The 15,371-nt window shown below is 64.8% G+C and overlaps 4 protein-coding genes across 10 annotated transcripts; 1 reads left to right on the top strand and 3 right to left on the bottom strand.

The window, feature by feature from the left end:
- Positions 1-692: 692 nt before the first annotated feature.
- Positions 693-8,778, top strand: CRLF1 (cytokine receptor like factor 1). 5 transcript variants are annotated; one of them, XM_075524482.1, is made up of 8 exons: positions 693-850; positions 4,959-5,237; positions 5,884-6,013; positions 6,450-6,619; positions 6,911-7,068; positions 7,151-7,319; positions 7,609-7,787; positions 8,539-8,778. In XM_075524482.1, exons 1-8 carry the CDS (start codon positions 778-780, stop codon positions 8,743-8,745), a joined length of 1,365 nt encoding a protein of 454 aa, XP_075380597.1. In that variant the 5' UTR covers positions 693-777; the 3' UTR covers positions 8,746-8,778. The 5 variants fall into 5 exon arrangements, with proteins under 5 accessions (XP_075380597.1, XP_075380598.1, XP_075380599.1 ...); XM_075524483.1 differs by having other exon boundaries at positions 693-875; positions 4,959-5,182; XM_075524484.1 differs by having other exon boundaries at positions 7,958-8,588.
- On the bottom strand, positions 8,766-11,207 carry REX1BD (required for excision 1-B domain containing). Its single transcript, XM_075524492.1, has 5 exons — positions 11,116-11,207; positions 10,623-10,705; positions 9,840-10,044; positions 9,633-9,721; positions 8,766-9,299 (listed from the first exon to the last, which is right to left on the bottom strand). Exons 1-5 carry the CDS (start codon positions 11,116-11,118, stop codon positions 9,227-9,229), a joined length of 453 nt encoding a protein of 150 aa, XP_075380607.1. The 5' UTR covers positions 11,119-11,207; the 3' UTR covers positions 8,766-9,226.
- A 151-nt stretch (positions 11,208-11,358) lies between these two features.
- On the bottom strand, positions 11,359-12,472 carry UBA52 (ubiquitin A-52 residue ribosomal protein fusion product 1). Of its 2 annotated transcripts, none has more exons than XM_075524493.1 (5): positions 12,359-12,472; positions 12,022-12,141; positions 11,838-11,924; positions 11,606-11,708; positions 11,359-11,519 (listed from the first exon to the last, which is right to left on the bottom strand). In XM_075524493.1, exons 2-5 carry the CDS (start codon positions 12,122-12,124, stop codon positions 11,426-11,428), a joined length of 387 nt encoding a protein of 128 aa, XP_075380608.1. In that variant the 5' UTR covers positions 12,125-12,141; positions 12,359-12,472; the 3' UTR covers positions 11,359-11,425. The 2 variants fall into 2 exon arrangements, with proteins under 2 accessions (XP_075380608.1, XP_075380610.1); XM_075524495.1 differs by having other exon boundaries at positions 12,299-12,380.
- Positions 12,473-13,051: 579 nt separating this feature from the next.
- On the bottom strand, positions 13,052-15,218 carry KXD1 (KxDL motif containing 1). Of its 2 annotated transcripts, none has more exons than XM_075524490.1 (5): positions 15,078-15,218; positions 14,645-14,745; positions 14,397-14,549; positions 13,879-13,925; positions 13,052-13,504 (listed from the first exon to the last, which is right to left on the bottom strand). In XM_075524490.1, the coding sequence occupies exons 2-5, from the start codon at positions 14,737-14,739 to the stop codon at positions 13,269-13,271; spliced, it is 531 nt and encodes a 176-aa protein (XP_075380605.1). In that variant the 5' UTR covers positions 14,740-14,745; positions 15,078-15,218; the 3' UTR covers positions 13,052-13,268. The 2 variants fall into 2 exon arrangements, with proteins under 2 accessions (XP_075380605.1, XP_075380606.1); XM_075524491.1 differs by having other exon boundaries at positions 15,002-15,129.
- Between the last annotated feature and the right edge of the window lie 153 nt (positions 15,219-15,371).

Raw genomic sequence — 15,371 nt, 5'->3', positions numbered from 1 at the left:
AGGAGGAGGCGCCGGGATGGAGGTGTGATGCCCAAGCGGACGCCTTCACCGTGGTGCCGGTGGCACAACCGGACATGCCACCGACCTCAGGCTGCCCTGGGGCCCTTGGGGACACAACACAGCCCCAACCCGGCAGGGGCTTGAAGCCACTTGGGGCGTTTTTCCCCCCTTTTGGGTTTTTTTGGGGGGAAAAACAGAGATGTTGGGTTCGATAGAAAACACCGGGATTTACGGGAAGATATTCCTGTTTCCCCCTCCCCAAACCAGTGATAACGGGATTTGGGGCTCCTAAAGATACTTTTGATGGGGGGGAGGGGGGGACCCCCTCGGGGGGGCCCGGCCCGGCCCCGCGTGCAGCGCCGGGAGCGGCCCCGGGGGCACGGGAGGGTCCGTGGAGGCTGCGCATGAGTCACCCGTGGGAAGGCGGCCCCGGGGCGGCTCTTACCCACCTACCGCGGGGCTGGGGGAGCGGGACACCGGCCCCGGGGGAAAGGGGGGGGTGTGGGGGGGAGCAGCATCCCGCGGCAGCACCGGGCGCCGCCGAGGCGGGCGTCGCGTGTCGGGGAGCGGTACCGGGGCCGGTACCGGAGCGGGACGGCGAGGCTCCGGGGCCGGTGCCTTTCTGCCCCCCCGGGGGCGGGCCCGGGCCGGGCGGGGCGGGGCCAGGGCGGCATTTAGGGCTTTGGTAACCGGGGGTTGCTCAGACTTGCTCGGGACTTCCCCGGACGTGCCGGTGCGCTCCGCCGCCCCGGGCACCGACGGGCACCGGAGCCGGCCATGCCGCCGTTGCCGCTGCTCCCCCCCTTGCTCCTGCTCTGCCTGCGCCTCCTCCGCGCCGAGCCGCTCGCCTGTGAGTACCGGGCGGCTCCCGCAAGGTGGGCGCGGGGGGCGATGCGGGGGGTCCCGTCGGGGCCGGGGCGGGCGCTGCGCCGAGCCCCCCGGGGCTCCCCCGGTCGTTGCGGGCCGGGCCGTGTGGTGTCCGTCGTGTGTGTCCGTCCGTCTCCCCCCCCCCCCCCCCCTTACTCCGCCGCCCCGGGATGCGGAGCGGCCCCGGGAGCGGCGGGGGCATCGCCGGGCGCACCTCGGGGCTGCGTGTCGTAGGGTAACGGGGACCCCCCCTGCAAAGCACAGCCGGGACCCCCCCCCATCTCCCCCCGGCAGGCAGCCGGGACCTCCCCCTCCCTCCCCGTCCCCGCAGCGCAGCCGGGACCCCCCCCTCTCCCCGCAGAGAACAATAGATGAACCTTTTTTTGTTCCCCCCATCCCCGCGAGCAGCAGGGACCCCCCCTCCTCCTCCCCGGGAGCAGCGAGTGCCCCTCTCCCCATGGAGAGGAGGGACCCCTCTCCCCGAGGAGGGCTGCTCCCCCCTCGTGTCCCCGTCCCCCCCTCCCCGCCGTGCAGACCCCCCCCCCCCCTCCCGGAGAACAATGCGGCTCCATTCCCCACCCAGGACAATGGAAACCCCCGTCCTCCGGCCGGAGAACAATAGCGAACCCCTTCCCCACGCGACCCCCTCCCACCCCCGGGAGCCGTGACCCCTCTTTCCCCCCCCCCGAGCCTCTGAGACCCCCCTCCTCCTGCTGAGAACAACGCAGACCCCCCCCCCCCCCCCCCCCCGGAGAGCCGTGCCCCCCCCCCCCCCCCCCCCGTCCCAGAGAACAATGAATCCCCTTTTCCCCACCCAGAACAATAGGGAGCTCCCTCCCCCGCGGAGAACAATGAATCCCCCCCCCCAAAATACCCTTGGGGGGGCTCTGCAGGGATGCCCATTTGGGGGTCCCACCCAGCAGTGGCAGGTCCGGGAGGTGCCACCTGTGGGCTGAGCTGTGGGCGGCCTCAGCCCCGCAGGATTGGGGTCCCCCCTTGCTGGGGAGGGGGGAGAAGGGGACACGGGAGGGGTCGTGTCCCCCCCCCTCCCCGCAGAGCCCTAAATCCGAATTAGCCTCCGTCCCACCCGTCGCCTCGTTGCTTCCCCTCCGGCCCGAGCAAAGGGGAGGCGAGATCCCATTCCCCGCAGCAGGAAGTTTGGCTTCCTCCCTATGATGGGAATTTCTCAAGGCGATGGATGTTCGCTCCGACGCGCAAACGGGTCCCGCCAAGAAAAGCCACCGCTCCCGCGTCCCCGCCACCGGGTCCCGGCCACCCGGGTCTTGTACCCCCTGACCCATACGTATCGTTAACAAGGAAGTCTCAAAGAGCAATAATTAGGGCAGGAATTGCAGAAGTGGTGGAGGAAAAATGCGCCAAAAATCCCTTCAGGAGCCGTTAACGAGAGCCTCCGAATCCAGGCGGGTTTCGGGGTGGAGCGGTGCCCTTTCCCGTGCCCTTTCCCGGGGGCCGGAGGGGTTAATCCCACCAGGGGCAACGTGGGGCCGTGGCCGGACCCTCTTTGGGGCTGACCCCGCACCTTTCGGCTCACCCCGGTAAGGGGATGCCCGCTGCTGCTCGCAGCTGGTTTCACACCCCCGGGACCCCCATTTTTCCCCCCCTCTCATTGGGGTCCGGCGCAGCCGACCGGGGCGAGCGCTCGCCCCGTGGCCCCTCGACGTGCGGCGCTGGGGAAAGGCGAAGCCAAATCTCCTTTTAGAGAGCGAATGTTTCCCCTCGGTTCAGCTCGGTCGCGCTCGCTGGAATGCCTGGGCTTTTTATAAATCCCTCCTCGAGCTGAGGGATGGGCACAAGAAATGCCAGTTGGAGACAAGAGGGGGAAAAAGATAGTGGAAAGGAGGGATAAAGCGTTCTCGGGTGCCGTCTCTGCCTTCAAACCTCGTTGCTTGAGCTTTAGAAGAGCTCAAAATATATATATTTTTCTTAAACTTATTTTTCTTGCAGAATTCAGGGCTGCCCGAATTTCCTTTTGTTCTTCAGAGCAATTATTTATATTTTTCTTTAACCCCCTGCACATCTTAAATCTTTTTTTAGCTGCGTGATCTCTCACACTTATCGGAGGGTTTTTTCTTTTCTTTCCCAGCCCCTTAAAACGCTGATATAAAAATGAAATGAAATCCGGCCCTTCGGAAGAAAAGCATAAATGTTCCCGACACCTTGGAAATGTGGTTTTACTTTATAGCATTACTTAGCACCTGATCAGCATTTTTTTTTTTAATAGGAAAGCCATAAAAACCCCGAGCAGGTATTTTTGTTGCGACTTGCACATTCCACAGGCTGCCTGCGTCTCTCCGGCCCTTTCCTCTCCGATCTGAAAACTTCACACTTTTCCCTTTTAAAACACATGTTCAGCGCTGTGTCTGCACAGAGGGGGGAAAAAAATTGCAGGGGGGAAAAAAAACCCCGACGATATATAAAATTGGCCCCTTCAGAGGCTCCTGCTTGGAGGAGAAAAAAAAAATTGAAGGGAAAAAAAAAATATATATCAAATTGGTCCCTCCAGAGGGTCCCGCTCGGAGGACGGGAAACGTGTCTGTTTTACGGCGCTCGTGTGTGTTTCTGGTGCTGTTTAGATTAAGATTTAGGAGAATTAGGGCCCAGAGCGCCGGGGCTGTTATCGGCGGCACTGGAGCAGCCCCGGCTCGGCGCTCGGCTAATGGAGGAGCCGGTGCTGGGTGGGCTCGTTGGCAGAGCCGGGGATGCTTTTTTCGGAGGCCCCGCTGGAGGATGGGGTGAGTCGGGGGCTGAACCCCCCAGGGAAGGGTTTGCTTTGGGGGTGGGTGGGATGGATCCGTGCCATCCCCCAGGGATTCTCGGGGTACCCCAGGGTGGTTGGCACCAACGTGTCCCAGATGCTTTTACACCCAAATGCTTTTACACCCACCTCAACAGCATCCCCTGAGCGATGGGAGGCACTGCTAATTAAGATATCTCCAGGATAACGAGGATTTTGGAGCATTAATTGCGTCGAGGTGGGAGCCGGCGTGGCCAGCGGGCACTGAAAGCCGATCGGGGCCGGGGAGGTCGGAGGGGAGAGGAGGTCGCGGTGCTTTCCGGGAGGTAATTTGGGATATTAGCCTGGCGCGTGCGGATGGAGCCGATAAGGCTGATGGACACGGAAAACCCCGGAGCGGGGTCAGAGGAGCCTGTTCTTTGAAGCCTCGTGGTGGAGAGGTCTCGAAATAAAGCAGCGTGGGGGGGCTTTCCCATCACGGAGGGTCTCCCCGGCGTGGAGCACCCTGGGGGGGCCCCGTGCCGGCTCCCGGGGCAGCCCCTCGGGGTGTCCTGGCGCAGGGACCGCGTGCTGAGGTGCGAGCGATGGGTTTTGGCAGAGCCCGGCGGCACATGGTTGGGATTAGGCGGGTGGTCAGTGCCGCTCTCAGCCGGGAAGCGCTGCCTGGCCCTTGGCGCTGCCGGCCGGTGTCCTTGGAAAAGGGGGGGGGACCAACCCCCAAAACTTTCCATAGCTGCTTTTGAAATCCTTTTGTCACGAAAAATTTACAAAGCCACAACCCAGCCCCCGCCCAGCCCTGGAAAAACCACAGCGTCGCCGAGACCCCCCCAGCCTCGCGCTGCAAAGCTCCCCAAAGGCTGTCGGCGCTTCCCGGCTTGAACCCCCCCCCCACTCTGCTGAGGAGCCCCCGAGCTCGCGGGGAGAGCGCGGCCGAGCCCGGCGCCTCGTGTGCTCCTGCCTCTGCTTCGGAGGAGGGCGAGCGCTGCTGCAAGGGGCTGTGCCGTGATAAATGTATTTATATATATATATATATATATATATATATATATATATATAAATAAATATTTAAATATATAAAAATTAGACATAAATTATATTTAAATATATAAAAATTAGACATAAATTATATTTAAATGTATATAAAACATACATTTAAATCTATAAAATACATTTAAATCTATAAAATACATTTAAATCTATAAAATACATTTAAATATATATTAAATATATAAAAATATATACTTTAATTATAATATATAATGATATATATTAAATATATATATATAAAACTATAGATATAATTTTTTTTACCCCCCTTTTATTTCTCCGGCTGCAGACCCCGCAGTGATTTCCCCCCAAGACCCCACCCTGCTGATCGGCTCCTCGCTGGTCGCCACGTGCACGGTCAGCCCGGACTTTCACCTGAAAGCCGAGGACCTGTACTGGACCCTGAACGGCCGGCGTCTGCCCGCCGCCTCCTACGCCGCCCTCGGCCCCACCACGCTCAGCGTGGCCCTCGCCCGCCTCAACGGCTCCAAGCAGCAGTCGGGGGACAACCTGGTGTGTCACAGCAGAGACGGCGGCATCTTGGCCGGCTCCTGCCTTTACGTTGGACGTACGTCGGCGGCGCCGGCGCGGTTGCACGTGCCGGGTTTCACCCGGCCCCGGCGCCGCTTTGCCCTTTCGGTGGGGAGAGCTACGGGTCCCGGCGCAGCCGTGGGAGGATTTGGGGATCCCCCGTGGGGTTTAACACCCCGGTTCTTGCCAAAACGCGCGCGGTTGCTTGCGGCTGCTCGTTTTTAACCTCCTCTCCACGGTTTGCGCCCCAACCCGCAGCCGCAGCCTCCGGCTCGCAGGAGCGCGCAGCAGAAAGGCTGTTTTGGCAAACCCTCGGTAAAATTACACTTGTCCGAACCAATAATCATAAGATTTTATCTCAGGCTATTTTAAGGACGATGCTACGTCCTAGGAATACAGAGGCTTAACTGGGAACACAGCTCAGATTTGGTTTTTGGGTTGCTGTTGCTGAAAGAAAACAGCTCCGGAGCTGGGTGCGGGCAGGGGCCGGGTGCGGGCAGGAGCGGGCAGGAGCCTAAACCCCTCCAGCAAACGCGTTTGCAGCCGCAGGGCTGGAAACCTGCAACCGGCAAGGACCGCGCTGGCATCGCCCGCCGGGACCGCGGGCTGCGTTTTGCCGCTGCGCCTTTTCATTCCCCTCTGCTTTTTTTTTTTTTTTTTTTTTTTTTTTTTTCCTCTCCCAGTACCCCCAGAAAAACCAGTCAACATCACCTGCTGGTCCAAAAACATGAAGGACCTCACCTGCAAATGGGCGCCGGGGACAGAAGGGGAGACCTTCCTGCACACCAACTACACCCTCAAGTACAAGCTGAGGTGGGGCCACCCCCCCTTAATTCCTATTATTCTTAAAAAATGCCAGTGGGGGATTTAAAGGCGTACGGGGCGGCGGGGAACAGGGAGCCCAACGCCTCCTAGCTGGCCCCTGTTTGGGGATGTGATGAGTTTCCTCGGGTCTCTGCTGCCGCGAGCGCTGGCGGGCAGCCACGCTCTGTACGTGCCGGGGAGGAGGAGGGTGAGGAGAAGCTGTGCGGCCCCGGTTGAGCTGGGAACCGCTGGATGAGCCGCGAGCGGCCGCCGCGGGGCCGGTAACCCAACACCTCGGCAGCGCGATGCCGGCGGTGTTGAGTGGCAGATAAATGAGCCGTGGTCCCTGCCGGGAGCGGCCGTTTCTTCCGGGGATGGGTGAGCGTTCCCAGCTCGACTGTGGCACCCGGTGGTGCCGGTACCGGCACTCAGCGCCTGCCCGCAGGTGGTACGGCCGAGACAACACGTGCCAGGAGTACCACACGGCCGGGCCCTACTCCTGCCACATCCCCAAGGACCTGGCCCTCTTCACGCCCTACGAGATCTGGGTAGAGGCATCCAACCGGCTGGGGGTGGCCGTCTCCGACGTCGTCATGTTGGACATCCTCGACGTGGGTGAGCGACGGCATCGTGATGTCACCGCCATGCCGGTGACCTCATGGCGGGGGGAGAGCGGGAGGCGAGTTCACGCGGTGGGACGTTGGGGAGGGGGACTGCAGGAAATGGGCGATATGTGAGCAGAATTGCTCCTAATCGAATTAGGCTGTTTTCTTCGAGTTTGGTTTTGGTTTTTGTTTTTTTTTTTTTTTTTTTTTTTTTTTGTTTTCGCATCTGCGGCTCCTTAACCCCCGCGGCCCCGCAGCGCTGCCTGCGCCGGCCCCGCCAGCCCCTGCCCTGTCCCCGCAGTCACCACCGACCCACCGTCGGACGTGCACGTCAGCCGGGTGGGGGACCTGGAGGACCAGCTGAGCGTGCGCTGGAGCTCCCCGCCGGCCCTCAAGGATTTCCTCTTCCAAGCCAAGTACCAGATCCAGTACCGGGTGGAGGACAGCTCGGAATGGAAGGTGGGTCGGCATCACCCACCAACGGTGGGGGACGGCGTGGGATGCCCAACCGTGCCGGTGCTGCCCTCTCCTCCCTCCCCAGGTCGTGGATGATGTGGGCAACCAGACGTCCTGCCGCCTGGCCGGCCTCCGCCCCGGCACGGTCTACTTCGTCCAGGTGCGCTGTAATCCCTTCGGCATCTACGGCTCCAAAAAAGCCGGCATCTGGAGCGACTGGAGCAACCCCACCGCTGCCTCCACCCCGCGCAGCGGTGAGCACCGCCGGCGTCGGGCCGGCATCGATCGGCGGGCAGGGAGGGGATGCCGGCAGCGCTGTGCTCCCCCTCCCCTGCGCACGCGGGACGTGTCGGGGGGCCCTTCCCCGCTCCGTGCCCAGCACCTGGATTCCTTGCAAAGGAGCCAATTTGGAGCTCGGCTTTCCCAGCGGGAAGCCAAAAAGCCGCTCGTTTTCCTCTCGCCCGCTCTTATTTACGGCGCGGTGGCGACGGAGGGGTTGAGCCGTGTCCCTGCGTGGCGGTGCTGAACCCCTTGTCCCCGCAGAGCGAGCGGCGGGGGGCTGCGACCCCAAAGGGGGGGAGCAAAACACAACGCTGCGGCGGGAGCTGAAGCAGTTTTTCGGGTGGGTGAAGAAACACGCCTACGGCTGCTCCAACCTCGGCATCAAGCTCTACGACCAGTGGCGCGTGTGGCTGCAGAAATCGCACAAAACACGCAACCAGGTAGGTAAGGAGCCTTTCGCACTTCTTTTCCCCGGCCGGGTGGGGATGGGGATGGGGGGGGGGATGCGGGGTGACCCCCTACCCCTGCGATGCTGGGGGGGGGATGCGGGGTGACCCTGACCCCGGGGCGTGCGGCCGGCGGCGATGCGGGGCTCTGCTCCTCTCTGCAGGTTCTTCCCGGCGATAAGTTGTAGCCCCCGGGGGACCGAGCGCCGGCAGGATAACACGGGGCGCCCGGCGCCCACCCGGGACCACCCACGCCCGCCCCGGCCCCGCCGGGGGGGAGCAGGAAGGCGGCCGGGGCGAAGTGCGGCCCCGCAGCCCCGGGGGATGGGATGGGATGGGGTGAGGCGGGGGGGGGCAGGCTGGGCCAGCCCCGGGAGCCCTCCACGTGCCGCCTGGCCCCATGGGACCGTGGCCCCCCGCCGTGCCACTCGCACCCCACGGCAGCAAGGGGACCCCCCAGCTTCACCCAGCCGGGGGGGTCACGGAGACTTTGCTCCTTAACCGCCAGCCGGAGCAGCCTCTGGGATGAAAGGGGCGGCGGGGGCTTCCCGGGTGTCCCCCCACCATTGCCGCAGCCTCCCCCCGGGAAGCGATTTTTGGCTGTTTTCTCCCCGGGGACCCACATGCGAGCGCACGGTGGGGTCCGTCCCCGGGGAGCCACGCGGGCTGTTTTGAGGCTGCTGGGGTTTGCCCAGTGCCTGCTCCAATTTTGATTCAAACCAGCCTTATTTTGGTTCCATTTCAGTCAATTAGGAACAGATTTAAGCTTAATGCCAATAAACCTCTGAAACCCCACCGGGGTCTGCGTCAGCGGAGCGGCAGCAGCGCGCGGGGACGGGGATGCAGCGGGCAGCCAAATGGGACCCGTGTCCCTCATCACCCTGTCCCAGGCCTCCCAAGGGACCCAGCCAAGGCGGAGGGGGGGGCACTGGGCGGGGAACAAGCCCTTTAGATCACACGACTCAGCCCAGCTCCATGGGGACAGGTTTATTGGGGGACGATGGTAGAAAGAGCACTTGTGGGGCACGGGAGCCACCGTGGGGCTGGGGCCGCAGCTGATCTCCGAGGTGGTTTTGGGGGGGGCCGCTGCTGCGGGGCTCCAGCCGGCAGCAAAGGCAGTGCCCATCCCAATGGGGGTCGAAGCAAGGTGGGGTGTGGTTTTCCTTGGGCAAAGCCCCGGCGTGGCTGGCAGAGCTGGGGAGGGGAACCAGCCCCACGCCGGACCCCTCCAACCGAGGGATGCTCAGGATTTGGGGGGACCCCACTGCTTCCAGGGGAGGGGGGGGTTCTCCACCCCTTCCAGCCTATGCCCAAGAAAAGGGGTCGGGAGGAAGGTGCCCACCTTGCCGAGGTGGTGTGGTGGGGGCCGGGGGGGTGAGCAGGGCCCCCGTTCCACCAGCCGGCCCCTCCAGCCGTTCCCATGGGGACACCCATCACTCGACTTCTTCCGAATCGTACTTGAGGTCCTGAAGAATTTCGCTGATTGCCTCAATGGTTTTAATTAGCCTACGAGAGCGGATGGAAACTATAAATAAAGCCCATATGGAGCGTATTATCTGGGCCGCCTCGCCTTCCCCGTGCTGTTTATGAAACACTCAGCCCAGGGAGGCCGAGGGGACCGCGGCCGCGCGGCATCGCCAAACCCTCCCCGGGGCTGCGGCCGAGAGCGCTTTTGAAGGCACCATCTGGGCCCCCCTGGGCTGGAGGGAGGAGAAACGTGGGGAAGGGGCTCCTGCCCGGGGGTGGAGGTGCTGCCGGCCGCGCTCCCAGCCCAAGGGGGGGATGCCACCATCCCAAAATGGGGGGGAGAGGGGAGAGAGCAGTGGGGCCACCACCTACTTGTGCTTGAGCTCCCGCACCTCCTGCTGATGGGCGTCCGCGTCGGGCTGGTCCTGCGCCTGCTGCCGGGCCAGCTGGAGCTGTGCCGTCTGCGGTGGGGACACGGCGGGAGCTGAGACACCCCCCCCACCCCCCAAAGCAGCCCCAGCCCTGCCCTGGGCAGTGGTGGGACACCCCCCACCCCCCCCCCCCAAATCTGGCACTCACCAGCTGCAGCTTCTCCTGCTCCCGCTCCTGGAGGCGGGCGAGGTGCTGGGCCAGGTCGGGGCGGGCGAGCTCGTCCCGCAGGCGCCCGGCGATGTGCAGCACCTCCCGGGAGATGCCGCTGAAGGCCAGCGTGATCTCGTGCACCAGCTGCCGGTAGCGGGGGAAGTCATAGTGGGGTGCGCTGCTCAGGTACGCCCGGTGGCCCCTGGGGACAGGTTTGGGGAGGGGAAGGGTGGGGTGGGGGGGAAGCCACCGTCACTGCATCTGGGGGGGGCACGGGGATGGCAACACCCCGCAGTCCCTGTCCCGGCGCCGAGCCCCCTTTTGCCGCCCCGCCGCAGGCAGCACCGGGAGGGTTTTCCTGCCCAGATTTGGCAGCGCTCAGTCCCCACGACCAGGCAGCTTCACCCCTCGCATGGGATGGGCTTGGCAGCTGCTTTTTTTTGGGGAGGGGGAATGTTGGGGTTTTTTGTTTTTTTTTTCTCCTTTTCACTCGCAAGCCTGCGTCCCGGGAAGTCCATCATCTCCTGTCGGATGCTAAAATGGGATACAGGTGTCCGGCGCGGGCGTCCCCCTGCCAGCTGGAGCTCATCAGCCACCCCGACGGCCGCTGCTCCACCCCGGCAGCCTCTTCCCATCGGGATACAAAAAATAGGATGGAGGATTCAGTTCCTTGCTGGGGATCCCCTGCCCCGGGAGGTACCGTGTGCCCCTGCCTGTCTCGGTGGCTCCCGTCCCCATGGGTGCCCGTCCCCGGGGTGCAGCGGCGGTGCCGGTACTCACTCCTCGAAGAGCCGGTAGGCCTCGGCCCGTTCGCCCTGCAGCGCCTGGAGCCGCCGCAGCAACGCCTTCACGGCCTCGCCCGTCTGCCGGGGAGAAGGGGACGGTGGCGAACGTGTGACGACGGTGCCACCGGCACGGTGCCCGCCGCCACGCGGTGGCACGGCCGTTAACGGGCTCGGGGCAGAGCCGGCACCGCCCGGGGATCTCGGCCCGACGCTGGGACCTCGAGTGTGTCCCGTCCCCCCCCCCCCCGCCCCGCTGCCGGCGCTGGGGGAACCCAGGCGGAGCTCGGGCCAGCACCGGCACCGGGACCCCCCCACAGCCACGCGTGCACGGACCGGACCGGGACCCCCCCGGCCATGTGCACGCAGCACAGACGAGCACCGGAACCACCCCCCCCCCCCCCCCCGGGAGTCCGTGCTCCCCACCCCCCCCCCCCCCCCCCCGCGGGGAACCTTCCCCACGCCGGCCCCGGTGCCCCGACCCCGCTCACCATGGCCCGGCCCCGGCCGGACGGCGCAGGCCCGGCGGGGCGCGGAGGCGGAGCGCGGCGGCGGAGCGCGGTTCCGCCGCCATCTGCAGGCACCGCCGGGCATCGCCGCCGCTCCCCTCCCCGCCTCCCGCTCCCCAACCAGCCCCACGCTGCTCCAAGGCACCCACCCCCCCCCCCCTCCGCGGGTCTTTTATTGCAAAACACGCCGATTTGGGCCAAAAACCAACACAAAACGGGAGCGGCTTGAGCACTGTGATGCTTTATTGGAAGGGTGCAGGCAGGGGTGCAGGCAGGGGTGCCGCTGCCCGCTCTACTTGACCTTCTTCTTGGGGCGGAGGTTGTTGGTGTGTCCACACTTCTTCTTGCGGCAGTTGACGGCGCGGGGGTGCAGGCGGGCGTAGCACCTGGGGAAGGGGGAAGAATGGCACCAAAGCCCCGTTTCCCGGGGGAAGGGGACTCGGGGGAGGGTCCCCGCCCCGCAGGGACATACTTGCGGCAGATCATCTTGTCGCAGTTGTACTTCTGGGCGAGCTGGCGGAGGGAGGGCTCGATGATGCCCCCCCGCAGGCGCAGCACCAGGTGGAGGGTGGACTCTGAAAGGAGAGACAAGCGTCACGGCAGGGCCAGGCGCTGCTGGGGAGCGGCCGGTACCTCTCCCCCCTCAAAAAAGAAAAAAAAAAACAAAATAACGAGCCCGGGCTGCGGCCGGCTGCCGGGCGCACCTTTCTGGATGTTGTAGTCTGCGAGGGTGCGGCCATCCTCCAGCTGCTTGCCCGCGAAGATCAGCCGCTGCTGGTCAGGGGGGATCCCTGCGAGAGAGGAACCATCACGGTGGAGGGCGGCGATGGTGGCAGGGGACGCCCGGGGTGCGGGGGCTGCCCCGCGGCTCCCCCGTCCCACCGGTACCTTCCTTATCCTGGATCTTGGCCTTGACGTTCTCGATCGTATCGTTGGGCTCCACCTCCAGGGTGATGGTTTTGCCCGTCAGCGTCTTCACGAAGATCTGCATCTTGGCACCGTTCGCGCCTGCGGAGAGCGGCGGACGCGTCACCCCCGGTCGGGCCCTCAGGAGAGGCCCCGGTGCCCCCCCCCCCCCCCCACACACAGGGCCCCGCCGCCGCCAGGCCCGCCCCCCGCCGGGACGCGGTCCCCCGTTCCCGTGGCCGAGCCCCCGACACCCCACCCCGGGATCCAGGCCCCGCTCCCGCTCCCGGGCCCGGCGGCGGAGCCGCCCCGCGCGCACCCGCCGCCTCGCTGCTGAGAAAAGGGGCGGCCGGAACCGGAACCCGCCCGCCGCTGCGTCACAACCGGCGCGTCATCGCCCCGCCCCTTTCTCCGCGGAACCGCAGTGCGCAGACGCCAGCGGCCCCCTCCCGCCCCGGTACCACAGGCCGGGCCCCGTCAGGGCCTCGCACGGGGCCGGGACCGGGCCCAAACCGACCCCGCGGCCTCGGGACCGGCCCCCACACTCCCCCCCCACGGCCCCAGCCCCGCACTCTCCCCTCAGCCCCGGCCCCCTCCGCCCCTCGCAGGCAGCAGGAGGCCACGAAGAGGCCAGGCCGATCCCCCGGACAGCGTGAGGAGCCAGGGAGGGGGAACAGGCGGAGGCGAGGCTGCCTGTGCGGCCACAGGAACCCCGTGTGAGGGGCTGAGGTGCGACACAGTGCAGGCGAGAACCAAAGGGAAACCCGGCTGAGGCTCTTCCCACAGGCGGGAAACGCAGCGGCCGTGGGGAGGCGGCCGGCGGGAGTCCATTAGCAGCACGGACAGAGCCGCAGGAAAGCCGGAGCGCTGGTGGGCACAGACGTGAGCCTCAGAGACAACATTCCTTAAGAAAAAAACCACCCGTGCCCCAAACCGGCTCTTCTGCACCAAAGTCTACATCGAAGGTGGGGTTTTGCCGCTCTCCTGACCGCACAAATGAGAAAGGACAAGAGGCGTTTCAAACCCACGTTTTACTTATTTACCCCGAAGCAAGTGGTGGGGTTTACACTACGGTGGCTGTTTTAGAGGCAGAAGGGCACCCTTCTTCACTCGGCCATCGCTTCTCTCACCCTTCGATTCCCTCTTCCCGAAAAAAAGAAACACACAAATATAAATACAAGGTAGAAAGTTGTCCGGGGGCGGGCGGCAGCAGCGCAGGACCCGCACACCTAGTCCAGGTCGTTGGCCGTGTCTTCATCTGTGAGACTCTGTCCGTTCACGGCCGGTAAATCGTACTGGCCTTGGGATAAATCCTCAAAATCCTGACTCATGGTGGGAGAGATGATGTCAGGGCTGGTGTCGCAGGACTCCGTGCTCTGCTCAGAGGTAGCGATGGTGGTTGTCGTGCTTTTCGGGATGGGGTCGAAGTCATCGTCGTCTTCTAGGATGGAAGATTCGTGGATGTCTGGAAGGGAGGACGCAAACGTTAGTTTTGCTGCTGCGGCCACACCGGACGAAGCGCTGCCGGCGCGACACCAGGTACGAGAGACCCCCCCACCCCCCAGCAAAACAATTTGTTAATTTGTAATTCTAAATTTTGTCTGCTTGTAGCAGCAATCAATAAAAAGAACCCGACGCCACGTAAATTAGCGGCCGTCTGTAACTTCTTGCAACCGTATTTAATATAATCAGGAAGCTTGCCAGGCTTTTAGCGCAGCAGCCGTGTGCTGGCGCACGCCTGGACGTGCGGTCGGCTCCTCCCGCGTTCTTAGGAGAAGGGACCCTTCACACGGGAAGAAAAGGGACGGAAAAATCCGCGCGTCGGAAGGAACCACTCACTGCTGAAAGCCTCCGGGTACTGCTTCGCCAGCTTGCCTTTCAGCGTCCTAGGGGAGGAGAGAGCGAGCCGAGTTCACGGGGAAGCCGACAGAGCCGCAGATGAGCCGCCCGGCCGGCTCCCTCCGCTCTCCGGCGTTTACGGACAACGTAAACGAATCCCAGGGGCTTCCTCGGGCCGAGGGGCTCCCTCCCGTCCCCCCCTCTCAGCACAGCGGGGGTTTCTCCGAGTCCCGCCAGCGCCGCATCCCTTCCACCGCCCCGAGGGAGCGCAGATCATCCCGGCCGGAGCGGAATCGAGGAATCCTAAAGCTCCGGCCTCCGCGGCTCCTCTCCCGCTGCCTCCGCGCGTCGCTTGGCCGCGCGTTTTCCCCTCTCCGACTATTTTGACTTCCAAGACCGCTCCGAGCTCCTGCTCGAGTCCCGTTTTAACACCCCCGCGGCACACCTAGACCTTGACGAGCCACCCCGCGCTGTCTCCCTGCCCGCCGGCAGCGACGTTCCCCGTTCCCGTTGCCCACCGGATCCTCCGGAAGATGCTGTCCAGATCCTTCTTCATTTCCACCAGCGTCTTGGTGTGGTGGAGGAAACGCTCGTTCATCTGCTGCATGCGGACGCTGGAGAGGTTGTTGAAGTTGAGCAGCATCTCGTTGGTCTTCTCAAATCGATCCAACCTGCACGGGGGAAGCAGATAGAGCTCGGCAAAGATCCCGGGAGGTTCCCGGTGCCGGTACCGGGGTCCCCTCGGGCCGGTTCCCCCGGGACTCACATGTTTTTCTGGGCCAGGATGATGGCGTTGACGTCCTCGGCGTTGACCATGCCCAGCACCCGCCCGCAGAACACCTGCGAGGCCGTGGGCTCCATCGCGGCCTGCGGGACCGCGGGGGGCGGCTCAGCCGGGGGGGCGGGAGCCTCCCGCGCCCCCAGGACCGGTAACGGAGACCCTCTCCCCCACGTCCCCGGTAACGGGGCCCCCTCCGCCCTGCCATGCCGCCGGTACCGGAGCTATCCCCCCTCCCCGCCGCCGTGCCCGGTCCCGGGGCGGCCCCACACGCACCCGACGCCGGTAACGAGGTCCCCCTGCCCGCCCGCCGCCTCCCGGCCCCGGAAGCGCCCCTCCCGGTACCGGGCTCCCTCAGGGGGACACGGGCCTGGGCCTCGCCCGGTGACCCCGGGGCTTCCCGCCGGCAGCGCCCGCGCACCTGGGGGAGCCCGTCCCGCCGCTTCACATGACGGGAGCGGGAGCGGCACCGGGGGCGGCACCGGCAGCCGCGCCTCGCTTCCGGGTGCGGGGTCACGCCGAGCGCGACCCCGCAGCGTCAGCGCGTCCTTGCGTTACGGCGCCGAGCCGGAAGTAGTGGCGGCTGGCGGAGGGAGAGGGCCGGGACCCCTCCCCCGGCCGTTACGGGGCCACCCCAGTACCAGTACCGAGACCCCCCCGCACCGCACCCCGGGCACAGACGGGCCCCCGAGCCATGGGCCAGCGGCGGGCGTCC

Source organism: Mycteria americana, chromosome 24, assembly GCF_035582795.1.
Source record: "Mycteria americana isolate JAX WOST 10 ecotype Jacksonville Zoo and Gardens chromosome 24, USCA_MyAme_1.0, whole genome shotgun sequence".
Classification (NCBI taxonomy): domain Eukaryota; kingdom Metazoa; phylum Chordata; class Aves; order Ciconiiformes; family Ciconiidae; genus Mycteria; species Mycteria americana.
This window is presented reverse-complemented; position numbering and strand designations above follow the sequence as displayed.